This window comes from Balaenoptera acutorostrata, chromosome 16 (genome assembly GCF_949987535.1).
Source record: "Balaenoptera acutorostrata chromosome 16, mBalAcu1.1, whole genome shotgun sequence".
Lineage (NCBI taxonomy): Eukaryota > Metazoa > Chordata > Mammalia > Artiodactyla > Balaenopteridae > Balaenoptera > Balaenoptera acutorostrata.
In genome coordinates this window covers 48,711,766-48,723,996 of record NC_080079.1, presented here as the reverse complement: position 1 = coordinate 48,723,996, position 12,231 = coordinate 48,711,766, and the positions used below count along the sequence as shown (strand labels likewise).

The following is a 12,231-nucleotide window of genomic DNA, read 5'->3' as shown; positions in this document are numbered from 1 at the left end:
TCCGGTGGGTCCAATCCAATAACATGGTTCACTCAATTAGTCATTGCCTTAAACTTTGAGTTATTCAAGTTTAATCCCATTAAAATAAGACATAGAACTAGGGCCTATGATGAGTTCCTAACAATGAAAACAATAGGGCTGATGCTTCATTTGCAGTTGGCTCTCCTGTGAGTCACGACCCGCTAGGCCCACCAGAAAAAATAAGAATTCCCTTGGCCACACCCTTGCGGGCTTCAGGTCTTGCACCCACCGTCAGAAACACTTGATTCGGGTTTTGAAATGGACTGTAGTTGAAACGCTGTGCCCTTTGGAGGGTGTGTTCCCCGTCCCTTCTCACGGCCCTCCCATGTTGGCACGCTTCCTTCCCCGGCCCTCATCCTCTCTCCCTGCCCCCGTGGCTGTGGTCCTGATGGCCGGAAAAGGAGCAGCTGCGGTGCCGGAGGTGAGTGCAGGGCGGGGCACATCACCTCCAGCTCATTGCTTCTCTGACCGTGACTGTGACGGAAGCAACTTGACATGGGGTCTTGGACTTTCACTACTGTCCGAAGTGCTCTGTCCCTCCTCCCCTGGCTCTTGCTTCTGCACTTGGCCCCGGGCCCACCTTCTCTCCAGCAACTCCTCGTAAAAGATCTGGCAGCTGAAGCCCTCTTGGATGCCATACTGGGCGTGCTCCAGCAGCACCTCCAGCGTGGGGAAGAGCCGGCAGCAGGCCACACACCGCAGCCCGTGGCTGGTGGTGACCAGCCAGTCCGGGGTGGCCCGCAGCTCCTGCAGGCAGCACTCCAGGGGCACCAGCAGCTCCGTGTCGTCCGGCTCTGGGCAGGTGGTGTTCTTGCCGGCTTCCAGTTCCCAGCGCAGGTCGGTGTTGGAAGCCATCTCAAAGGAGGAGCCTTTCCGCCTCTGCCTCTTGATGAACTCTGCTTCGTGGATGCGGGGCTGCCGACTGACCGGCTCAAAGCCACAGTTGGTCTCCCAGGCCACGGCCACACCCTGCACGGCCTTCACACGGGTGTAGAAGGCGCACACGCTTTGCCGGGCAGCGTCCTCGCCGCCACACGTGCTGGAAGAGCAAGACTGGCACTGGAAATAGGACTGGTACTCGGAGGAGGGCCGGGACGACGGCGAGCTGCCCCAGCCCAGCACGCCCCGACCCTCGCCGGAGAAGTAGATTCCTCCTCGTGGGCAACGGCCAGGCCAGGCCGCGGAGACGGCTCCTCTCTCTTAGAGGTCCCTGGGAGGCGGAAGGACATTTTCATCGGTGCTGAGGCAGCCGTGCCACAACCCACCTCAGGTCTCTGAAAGGATGCAGGTTCCAGGGGCCCCTAGGCAGGTACTTTCTCCTCCCTGTGCCTGTGTCCCCATAAAGTGGGGATGAAATGCCTTTCTCTTGGGGAGAGGGTAAGGATCAAAAGTATAAACAGATATATCTGAAAGTTAGGGATGTGATGACGGGGATCAAATAATGTCTGAATGTCATATCCAAGGCCTTGACTAAACCCGAAAAGGCCATCAACTGCTGAATACAGACGGTGGGACACCTACCCACACAGGGCAATCCTCTTTGTTGATAAGAAGGAATAAACTACTGTTACATGCAAAATATGGATGAGTCTCTAATGCATTCTGCTAAGTGAAAGAACTCAGGGTAAAAAGGTCATAGAGTATTTAATTCCATTTAGATGACATTCTAGAAAAGGCAAAACTATAGGGAGAGAGAAGAGAACAGGGGTTACCAGAAGCTAAGGGCAGCGGGGGAGCTGGCTGCAAAGGGTCACTAGGAACTTTTAGAGGGTGATGAAAATATTCTGCATCATGATCTTTGTGGTGGTTAAACAAATGTGTACATGTCAGAATTCTTCAAATTGTACACAAAATCGGTGAGGTTTGTGTATTTAAATCACAGCTCAATAAAGCCAGTTTAGAAAGCCAGACTTGGGAAGTGCTTTGGCCAGGCCACTCAGCCCCACCTTCCCCCTGGCGTTTGTAACATGTCTCGTCTTCCCACAGGGGCATCTCACCCTTTCCTTGAACATTCATTGGATCCCGTCACCATATAAGTGCTAAGTGCTTGCCACATTTTAACTCATTTAATATTAAAAAAAAAAAAAAAAACCGAAGAAATTCCATTGTTATGATTTTTGACAAATTTAGAAACTGAGGCACAGAGCACTGAAATGATTGGTGGAGCCAGAGCTGGTGCCGGCCACTCAGTCCCAAGAGCCGGTGTGACCCTTAGGTGCTGCCCACGGTCACTTCAAATTGATGTTCTAGATTAACTTTAATCCGTTTATTATAAAGGAAATTTTTACATCACTGCTGAAATCACAGAACTGACATGTCAATTCTGTTTTTTTCAAAGCACATTAAAATATATGACTAACATTTTAGGATTTCATCCTCATACCTTCTGAAATCACCTAATGTGCTCACAACATCGGCCTCAGTCAGACCCACATCCATTTTTATGGTCAACACAGCACTTTGGTGACAGCACCGAGGGGCAATCTGGTGCCCTCCCCTCCCCTTCCCCTCCAGGGCCACCCTCTCAGGGACACATCAGCCATACTCTTTCTTTCGACCTACCTGACCAGTGCACTTCCACGCTCTCCTCCATGGACCCTGGGCTGGCCAGGCTGAGGGTGGTCCCGTCCGTTGGTGACTGTTCTCCCCTATGGTCCGTGAAGTGACGCTTCATGATGACACCAATGCCCAGGGACTCAGAGCTCCAGCTGTTGGGTGAGAGTTGGCTCGGGCAGTGCTGAAGCCCTCCGCTGGCCCCAGACCGAGTGGCTGCTAGGCAACCATGGTCACTAGGCTCCTGGCTTTATTCTGTGACCTCATCAGTGACTCTGGTCTGTTCTGTGACCCATGGCAAGGACAGAGACCCAGCCAGGATGCCAGGAGAGGCCCCCCACCAGGATCTCATTCCCTGTCGGGAACTTTCCTGCTTTGTGTATTGTCAGGGACTCAAACATAAAGCACAGACACACACACATATAAACACATGTACACACAAATAGACACAAACACCTAAACACACGCACATAGACACTTACACACATGTGAACACATGTATACTCATACCGACACACACATAATCACTCAGGCACACATACTCTCAAACATACATAAACACACACATTTAAACACACAGAAACATACACACACACACACATACAACTTCAGACCACATTCACTTAACCACACACATGCTCACACATGTACTATCATCACCCAACATCAAAGTGGGCCTACCTTAACCGTGGCAGCAGCGGGTGACCTGAAATCTTGCCTCCACGCCACTACTCCAGAGTCGCCACTGCTGCCTCATTAGGGCTCTTGGAGCTCCGTGGCCTGGGTCCCCAGGCGCCTCCTCATGTCTCCCCCCTCTCTGCTCACCCTCGCTCAGCTCCAGGGACTCACACATACCAGGGATGCCCCTGCCTGTGGGCTTTGCATTTGCCCTACCTTCTGCCAGGAGCGCCCTCCCCTAGGCCCCGCATGGCTCACTTTGTCTCTGCAATCTCTGCTGAAACAGCACCTATCAGAGCCACCCAGCATCCATCGCCCTCAGACTCTATAACATATGCATGTATATGCATAACAACTTCCCTGCATTCATCAGCTTCTTCCTAAATGTCAGCTCCATGAGGAGAGAGACGTCTTTCATTTCCTCCTCTACATCCCTAGCATCTGGAATACATTGACACATTAACAAGCATTCTAGAGATAATTGTCAGATTAATGAATAAATAAATGATGAACACGTTGGACAGTATTTGGATGAGCTGACAGGGGCCTGCCTGCCTAGGGGAGCTGCCTTCTTTCTACCCCTCAGATCCCTGTAGCCCCAAGGCAGGCTGGTTCTCACCCCAGAACTCGGAGTCCCCTCCTGCTTCTCCACCTGCACAAACCTCACTCCACGCACAATCACTCTGACACATCTTCCAGCTTGCTGTCTCTCTCTGCTCCAGGATGTCTTAGGATTTGAAGACACTTCCTCCAAAACACTTCTCCCCGGGGGCTTCCCTGGTGGCGCGGTGGTTGAGAATCTGCCTGCTAATGCAGGGGACACGGGTTCGAGCCCTGGTCTGGGAGGATCCCACATGCCGTGGAGCGGCTTGGCCTGTGAGCCACAACTACTGAGCCTGTGCGTCTGGAGCCTGTGCTCCGCAACGGGAGAGGCCGCGATGGTGAGAGGCCCGCGCACCGCGATGAAGAGTGGCCCCCGCTTGCCACAACTAGAGAAGGCCCTAGCACAGAAACGAAGACCCAACATAGCAATCAATCAATCAATAAAATAAATAAATCTTTAAAAAAAAAAAAACAAAAAAACACTTCTCCCCATATCCCCCCAACCCCTGCTCAGTCTCACCAACTCGATTCCTCTGGATCTCAAATTCTCAACAGCTCAAAAGGTGATAGATTGAAAACAATCCCAATATCCTGAAAGCAACACCAACACCACCGGCACAGCCAGCATCTAGGAATATACTCCGCTCCAGAACTAGAAGCCACTATGTAAAGGAAAATACCACAGAGCTTTACTGAGCAATGGAAAGTCACACTTGCACCTACAAAGAGACAATGTTCCCTGGCAGGAAGAGGAAACACAGCAAATGTATTCTTTCTTGCCTAATAAATTAAGAGACTTGCCTTTAAAAACAAGGGGTACTAGCACAAAAATTAAATAGATCAATGGAAGACAAAGATAGTCCAGAAAAAGATCACATGATGTATTTGAATTTTTAAGAGATAAAGTAAATAACAAAAGTCTGGGAGAAAAAAAAATGATGCTGAAAACTTGTATTCACTTTTAAAAAAATCAACTTTGGTATCACCTCATATAAGACAACTAAGACTATTTTTTATGGCTCTGGGGTTGCTTTTTAATTTAAAATGTTTAGAAAGAAAATATAAGTTAACATTCATAATTATAGGGTGGCTTTTCTAAACTTAAATGTGTCAATCACAAGCATTGAGAATCTTTGTCATCTTTTTAATTATTTTTTTTAATTTTTGAATTTTATTTTATTTATTTTTTTATACAGCAGGTTCTTATTAGTCATCAATTTTATACACATCAGTGTATACAGGTCAATCTTTTTTAATTTCATTGCTAAAAAAAAATCTCACTGTTTAAATTTGCATTTCTCTGCTTTTCAGTAAAACTGAAATGAACAGTTCAGTAAAGGAAATGAACAGGCAATTCCCAGGAGAAGAAGGGCAGATGGTTGATAAACATATGAGAAGATGTTCAACCTAACTCTAGGAAGGAAACTACAAATTAAAAGCACATGCTATATAGTATATTGTTTTCACCCACAAGGCAAGCAAGAATTTAAAAGATTGACAGTTGCTAAGTGCTGGTGAGAACAAAAGGAAATGAACACATTTACACTCTCCTGGTTAAGTGTATGACTTGCCTTTCTCAAAGGAAATATGGTAGCACCCATTACAATTCAAAGTGGGCTCTTTCAGGGCTTCCCTGGTGGCGCAGTGGTTAAGAATCCGCCTGCCAATGCAACGGACACGGGTTCGAGCCCTGGTCTGGGAAGAGCCCACATGCTGCGGAGCAACCAAGCCTGTGCACCACAACTACTGAGCCTGCGTGCCTAGAGCCCATGCTACGCAACAAGAGAAGCCAACGCAATGAGAAGCCTGTGCACCGCAACGAACAGTAAGTAGCCCCTGCTCGCTGCAACTAGAGAAAGCCCGCGGTGCAGCAATGAAGACCCAATGCAGCCAAAAATAAAAATGATAATAAATAAAAATAAATATTAAAAAAAAAAGTGGACTCTTTCAATTCAGCAATTTACTTAACACCTCCTTCCTGGGAAACGTTCACATTTTGTGTATGTGGGTGAAATAGCACATCGAGAAATATTTATTACAGTATTATCCATACTAGAAAATAAAAGGAAACGTTTCAAAGATCATCAAAATAAAGAAGTAGTTAAATAAATTACAACATAACCAAACTGTGGAATACTATACTGCAATAAAGAGATCTACATGTACTAATAAGTAAATCCATGTTAAGTGAAAAAAGCAAGATGTAAGGGAATTCCACTTATATAAAAACTAAATATGTATCCCCTCCCCCAAAAGCCCTAAACCAAGTCTATACTGTCTATGAATGCAAAGGCACAGAGGAGATAATCACACCTCACTGGGAACAGTGGTGACCTCAGGGAAAGGGAAAAAAATTAGGAGAGTCTATGGGAGATTGTAGGTATTTTCCAAAAATGACCACACCAGTGCTCCCATCCCATGTGCTCTTCTTTTTTTTTTTTTTTAAGTGTTTATTTTTTTAATTAATTAATTTATTTGTTTATTTATGGCTGTGTTGGATCTTCGTTCCTGTGCGAGGGCTTTCTCTAGTTGTGGCAAGTGGGGGCCACTCTTCATCGCGGTGCGCGGGCCTCTCACTATCGCGGCCTCTCTTGTTGCGGAGCACAAGCTCCAAACACGCAGGCTCAGTAGTTGTGGCTCACGGGCCCATTTGCTCCGCGGCATGTGGGATCTTCCCAGACCAGGGCTCGAACCCGTGTCTCCTGCATTGGCAGGCAGATTCTCAACCACTGCGCCACCAGGGAAGCCCCCATGTGCTCTTCTTACAGTGTGAAGTTGACAGTCCTCCATCGAGAGACAGGGTCCCTCTTCCTGAACCAGAGTGGACTTTTTAACTACCTCCCCCAACAGGATGTAGAGGAGTGAGGCTTGGAGCCTTTCAATGCTAGGTCATAAAAGACAATATGACTTCCTCTGGGTTCTCTCTCTGTCTCTCTCTCTCTCCACTCTCCTTTGGACTCAGCCACCGTGTTGTAAGGAAGCCCGGGCCACATGGAGGTGTTCCAGCCAACAGTTCCGGCAAAGGTCCTAGCCAGCCATCAGACATGTGAATGAACCAGCCTTCAGATGATTCCAACTTCCAGCCTTTGAATCTTCCAGCTGGGGCCCCAGGCATCTCAGGGCAGAGGTAAGCCACCACCTCTGAATTCAGCCATCTCCTGCATGAATTGCTGACTCTCAGAAACTGTGAGCATAGATTCACGCACTAATTTTGGGGCAATTTGTTACTCAGCCATAGTAATTCAGCAGACTTTGATTTTCAGTGCAATGTTTAAGTATGTTCTGGTGAGACAGCTCACCGACCAGCGTCTGGACTGCAGTGCACCATCCTGGCCCAGCTGAGTGCTGTGGTTCCTGCAGCACAACTTGGGAGGAAGGCTCCCACCACCCACTGTCCATTTACCCACTTGTTCAACCCCAGTATGCAGGTATAACAGCTTCAAAGTTAGCCCTTGGGAAACTACTTTACCAACTAGAGTACAGTGTTCACACACAGTTCCCTTTGCCTTTAGCCTTATAGTTTCTAGTTGAAAACACCATTTTCCAAAGTTACTTGGGTCAGTTCCTTCCTGCCCCAGAATGTGCATATGTTCCTTCTAACCCTCTCAACAATCCCACCAGGGAGACACTATTAACCACATATTCCAGAGGGAGGTAGAGACGCCAAGGGGTTAGATGAAGTACAGGCAGGAGATAGGACGGTGGGGTGCTGACCCCTCACCCCAGAGGCAGGGCTGCTTTGTCAGACTGTCCGGTGCTGTCCCCCTCTGGCTGCTGTGCAGGGGCGGCCTAGAGCAAAGCCCCACCGAAGAGTGCCACTGTCCTTCACTTTCATGTGGGCTCTGGGCTGCTTCCAGCCACAAGAAGGCCCTCTGTCCCAGCCCTGCTTCCTGCTCCAAGCAGATGTTTGGCCAAGGCCACCCATACAGGGTTTCTGCCCTCCCTGGGGAAGAGCAGGGGCGGGGGGGTTATGGCCCAGACCCACCCAGCCCCCTACGTCCCAGCCCTCTCAGCTTTCCAGCTGGGTCTCCAGCCTCGCCAAGAACTTCACGCTCCACTGCTGAAGCCGGCAGGGTTGGTGTGCAAAACCCCAAAAGGACCAACGCAGCACTTTCTCGGAGCTCTGACTCCTGGCCAACTCATTTCACACATCACATGCGAGTCTTAAACCTCATCAAGAAGGCCTGGAGGATTTTCCAGTCTCCACTTTTCTTCTCCTCTTCTCAGCACCACCCCCCCCCCACTTCTTTTTTCTCAGCTGAAAAGAAGCTAACAGGAAATGAACCAGCCACAGCCCCAGCAGGAAGCAGAGATGCCACCTCTTGCTTCCCTTCACTTCTAACTCCAGAGATGAGCTTGTGCCACAATCTAGGCTACAGGGAGAATCAGATCATTCATCCCAGAGCCGATGAGCCTCCAGAAATAGCCTGTCCACTTGGCCAAGGAGCCTGACGTTACCTGGGGTGGTGCACCGGTCGCAGCATTTCTGTGGCTGAGCCGCTGTGTAAAGTGTTTAAAGTGGGCAACACTCCTCTCTTCACACCAGAAAATAGGGCCCCCTGAGGGGACACCAGCCACCTTGTCACTGCCTCTCTCAAAAAACTCCTATTATCAGACTTACCACCGAGGGAGGTGGGGAAGTGGTGAGTTGCCTTAGATGCTGCGGGCCAGGTATAGGGCGGCCTCCAGACTGGGAGTCTGTCCCACTGAAAGCCTATTCCCAGGAATTATGGACGGCCTCAGCCTTGTGCTAACTCTGCAGAGAAAGTGCCAGAAGATAAGTTGAGGATCAGAGTAGGGAAGTATCATCTTTCGAGTTCATTTTCTGTTGTTTCTTGTCATTATTTAAAAAGAAGTGAGTCAGTGGACCGCATAAGGGAAAACCCAGCCACAGAGAAACATAATGCGAAGAGTTCTCCCTCAGTCTCCCCAAGCAAACGGGGAAGGGAGTTTTGCTTTTGTTTTCCTTCAGACTTAATAACAGGCTGCTGCTTCTCTGTGGTTTGTTTGGAGCTGTCTCAGGGTTTTGACCTTAACCTCAGGACACCCACACAAATAGCCTAGGACTTCTCTGTCATCAGGGAGCAGGGTGAGGGACACCTGTGCGAGGCCCTCAGGCATGTCCTTGGCTGTGCTCCAGGCCCCAGAGCCCCAACCTGGCCCAGAGCCCCTCCACCCCGGCTCTGGCTCCATGGAACTGCAAAGGTTCAACGAGATTTTTGGATCCAGAAGTGTCTTTTTCCAACTTGTGTTTCCTTGGAAAGGTGACCTCAGCTGGGAGGAAGGACATCTCAGCTGAAGGCCATGCATGTGACCCAGGAGCTCTAGGATCACAGCTGCTGGTCCCTCCCCTTGAATGTTCTTAGAGAGCCAAGCGGAGAGCTCTGGGGAAAGGGCTGAGTCTTCCTTCTCTCTATGTCCAAAATGTGCTGGCCATAGGTCACTCTGGACCCAGCTCTGAGGACATCAGCTGCTACCTCGTACTGAGTGAACCTTCTGGAAGCATGGCTCCCACATGGAGGGGGAGATCCCAGGACCCTAAAGACCAACAGTGAGTTAGCACAGTTTCTAAACGTGCTGGGCTTACCCCCATGCAGCCTTCATCCAACATCCAAGGTATTTGCACGCCTGCTGGAAAGCAGCTCACGGGTCACCAGAGCAGAGCTAGGATGATTTATTTTTATCCCCATAATCAGAATGGCTATTGCAGACTCTTGTCTTAAGACTGGCTTTTCCTATCCCAGTCCTTCAGAGAAAGTGGCTCTTTTGTAAGATGATGCAGTTGCTTATTGGATGGTAGAGGTGTCCCAGGGGAAACCAGCCACTGTCTCTCCCCAGCCTAGCACCCAAAGCCTTGCAGCCGATCCCATGCCTTCTTCCGGGAATGCAGTGGCGGTAAGGCGGAGGATTTCTGGGAAGGCTGGATCAGGCTGCGTGAAATTCCCACAGGAAAGTTCCCAAGAAAGGAACCCAAGGCCGAGACTTAGGGGCCGGCACGTGGGGCAGCCCATTGAGCCACACCAGTCGCTGCTGGCTGACCCCCGCAGTGCGGTGAGACTGGTTCCAGCTCCCCCTCCACAGTGGGGTTTGTGTCTGTGTGTTTTCAGTGTACAAACCCTGCCTTCCTTGATTAAAATTGATTCCTAAGTATTTTATTCTTTTGGATGCTGTGTAAATGGATGTTTTCTTAATGTCTTTTTCAGATTGTTCATTACTGTTGTACAGAAATACGACTTTTTAAAATTCAATTTTGTTGAATTTGCTTATTAATTCAAACAGGTTTTTTGGGGGTGTGTGGATTCTTTAGGGATTTTGATACATAAGATCATGTCATCTGCAAATAGAGCTAGTTTTACTTCTTCTTTTTCAATTTGGACACATTTTATTGCTTTTCCTTGCCTAATTGCTCTAGCAAGAACTTGAGTATTCTGTTGAATTGAAAGCTGGCATCCTTGTCTTCTTCCTTATCTTCAGGGAAAGCTTTCAGCCTTTTACCATCGAGAACATTGCTGGCTTTTGTATAGGGCCTTTTTCATGTTGTGGAAGTTCCCTTCTAATCCTAGTTTACTGAGTGCTTTTATCATGAAAGGATGTTGATTTTTGTGGATTGCTTTTTCTGCATCAATTGACATGATTATGTCCCTTCATTCTATTTATGTGATGCATTACACTGCTTGATTTTTCAAATGTTGAACCACCCTTGCCTTCCCAGGTTAAATCCCATTTAGCTTTGCTGCAGTAGGCAGGCTTCTCCATGTGATCAGCATGTCCAGGTGGGTGAAGTGGAGGATCTCAGGGTCAAGGAGGCAGGACCCGGCTCTAGCACGCCCACAAGTGCACAGGGAATGGGCAGAAAGCAGCGAGATCAGTGCACCTCCTACCTGTCACCTGAACCCGCCAGCATCCTTGGCTCTATAAGCACCAATCCTGGGGAGGAAAGAGAAGCCCCGCCAGTGTCGGTGAGAAGGAGGTCAGCACTGATTCGCTTCACAAGGGGACAGACAGCTCTCCTCAGACGCCATCCCAAGTCCACTCTGGCTGTCAGAAATTCAACAAATATGATAAAGATGGGAGGGGAGCATACATGAATTTTTTATTATTTGCAAGAGAAGACTAAAAGGATCTGCGTATTATTTAAATTTTGAGTTATAGTTTTAAATGATTCCCTGAAACTTGAAGATAACCCAGCAAATATATTATTACTTTATTAACTACAACACATAATAGGCTATTGACATAGCACAAATTCACAGGCAGTGGTGCATGACAGTGAAATAGCGCTGTAGAGACCCCAAAATAATGTTTCATATTATTTACCTGCCTTTGTGAAAGAAGTATGACTAGCTCGTATTTGGACCACAATGTATACACAAATTCAAGATTCTAGATTAGCTAGATCAGATGGACACATTTTAGCTTTAAAAAAAGAATTAAATAAACACAAGGTCCAGAACTGGTATACTGGTTAGAAATATTAATTGAAACAAATGTTCTGCCAATATGTAGCAACAACTTTAAACCTGTGATACCCTCAGTCTCAGCAATCTCGCTTCTAGAACTTTATCTTTGAGGAAGTTAACAGTATGCCAAGATTTCTCTGGCCTATTTTCAATACGGTGTTATTTATACGCACAAACTCGGAAGCAACCAGTGTCCCAAGCAAGGAGGTTCAATTGATTGGGTTACATCAGCCTCACCTGGGAATTTGTTAGAAATGCAGATTCTTGGGTTCCACCCCAGTACATCCAGCCATCTGGGTTTAAATAAGCCCTCTGTGTGATTGATTCAGATGCCTGCTAGAGTTTGAGAATAAAATATGGGACAACCAAAAAAGGGATGCAATGCAGTTCATGAAGAACTCAGGAAAATATGTTCCCAATATAGGAAGTACAACCATATACAATTGACCCTTGAACAAATCAGGGGGTTGGGGGCACCCATCCTCCACAAGTTAAAAATAGGTCAGCCCTCCATATCTGAGGTTCCTCATCCACGGATTCAACCTACTGCAGTACTTACTATTGGAAAAAATCCACGTATAAGTGGACTTGCATAATTCAAACCCGTGTTGTTCAAGGGTCCAATGTACCATACAATCCCAGTTATGGAAACCTAGTATATGTATATATATGCATGCTCACATATGTAAAGTCTGGAATGATACATACCAAAAAGTGAGCAACATTTATCTTTGGAAAAGGGGTTCTCCCATCCTTTTGCTTATCCTTATTTTCTAATTTTTGTACAATAAACATGTAAGAAAATAAGCAATAAATTACTCCTAGTTTTATTTAAATATTAATGATTTTTTAAAAAATATTTAAAAAATAATTATATATATTATATATAATATATATATGTATATATACACACACA

The 12,231-nt window shown here is 47.2% G+C and overlaps 1 protein-coding gene across 1 annotated transcript; it reads right to left on the bottom strand.

Moving 5' to 3' along the window:
* Nucleotides 1-474: 474 nt before the first annotated feature.
* FAM170B (family with sequence similarity 170 member B) lies at nt 475-2,711 on the bottom strand. Its single transcript, XM_007178730.2, is given in 3 exon segments — nt 475-1,175; nt 1,178-1,231; nt 2,584-2,711. Coding segments are annotated over 3 exon segments (867 nt in total). The 5' UTR covers nt 2,696-2,711.
* Nucleotides 2,712-12,231: the final 9,520 nt, after the last annotated feature.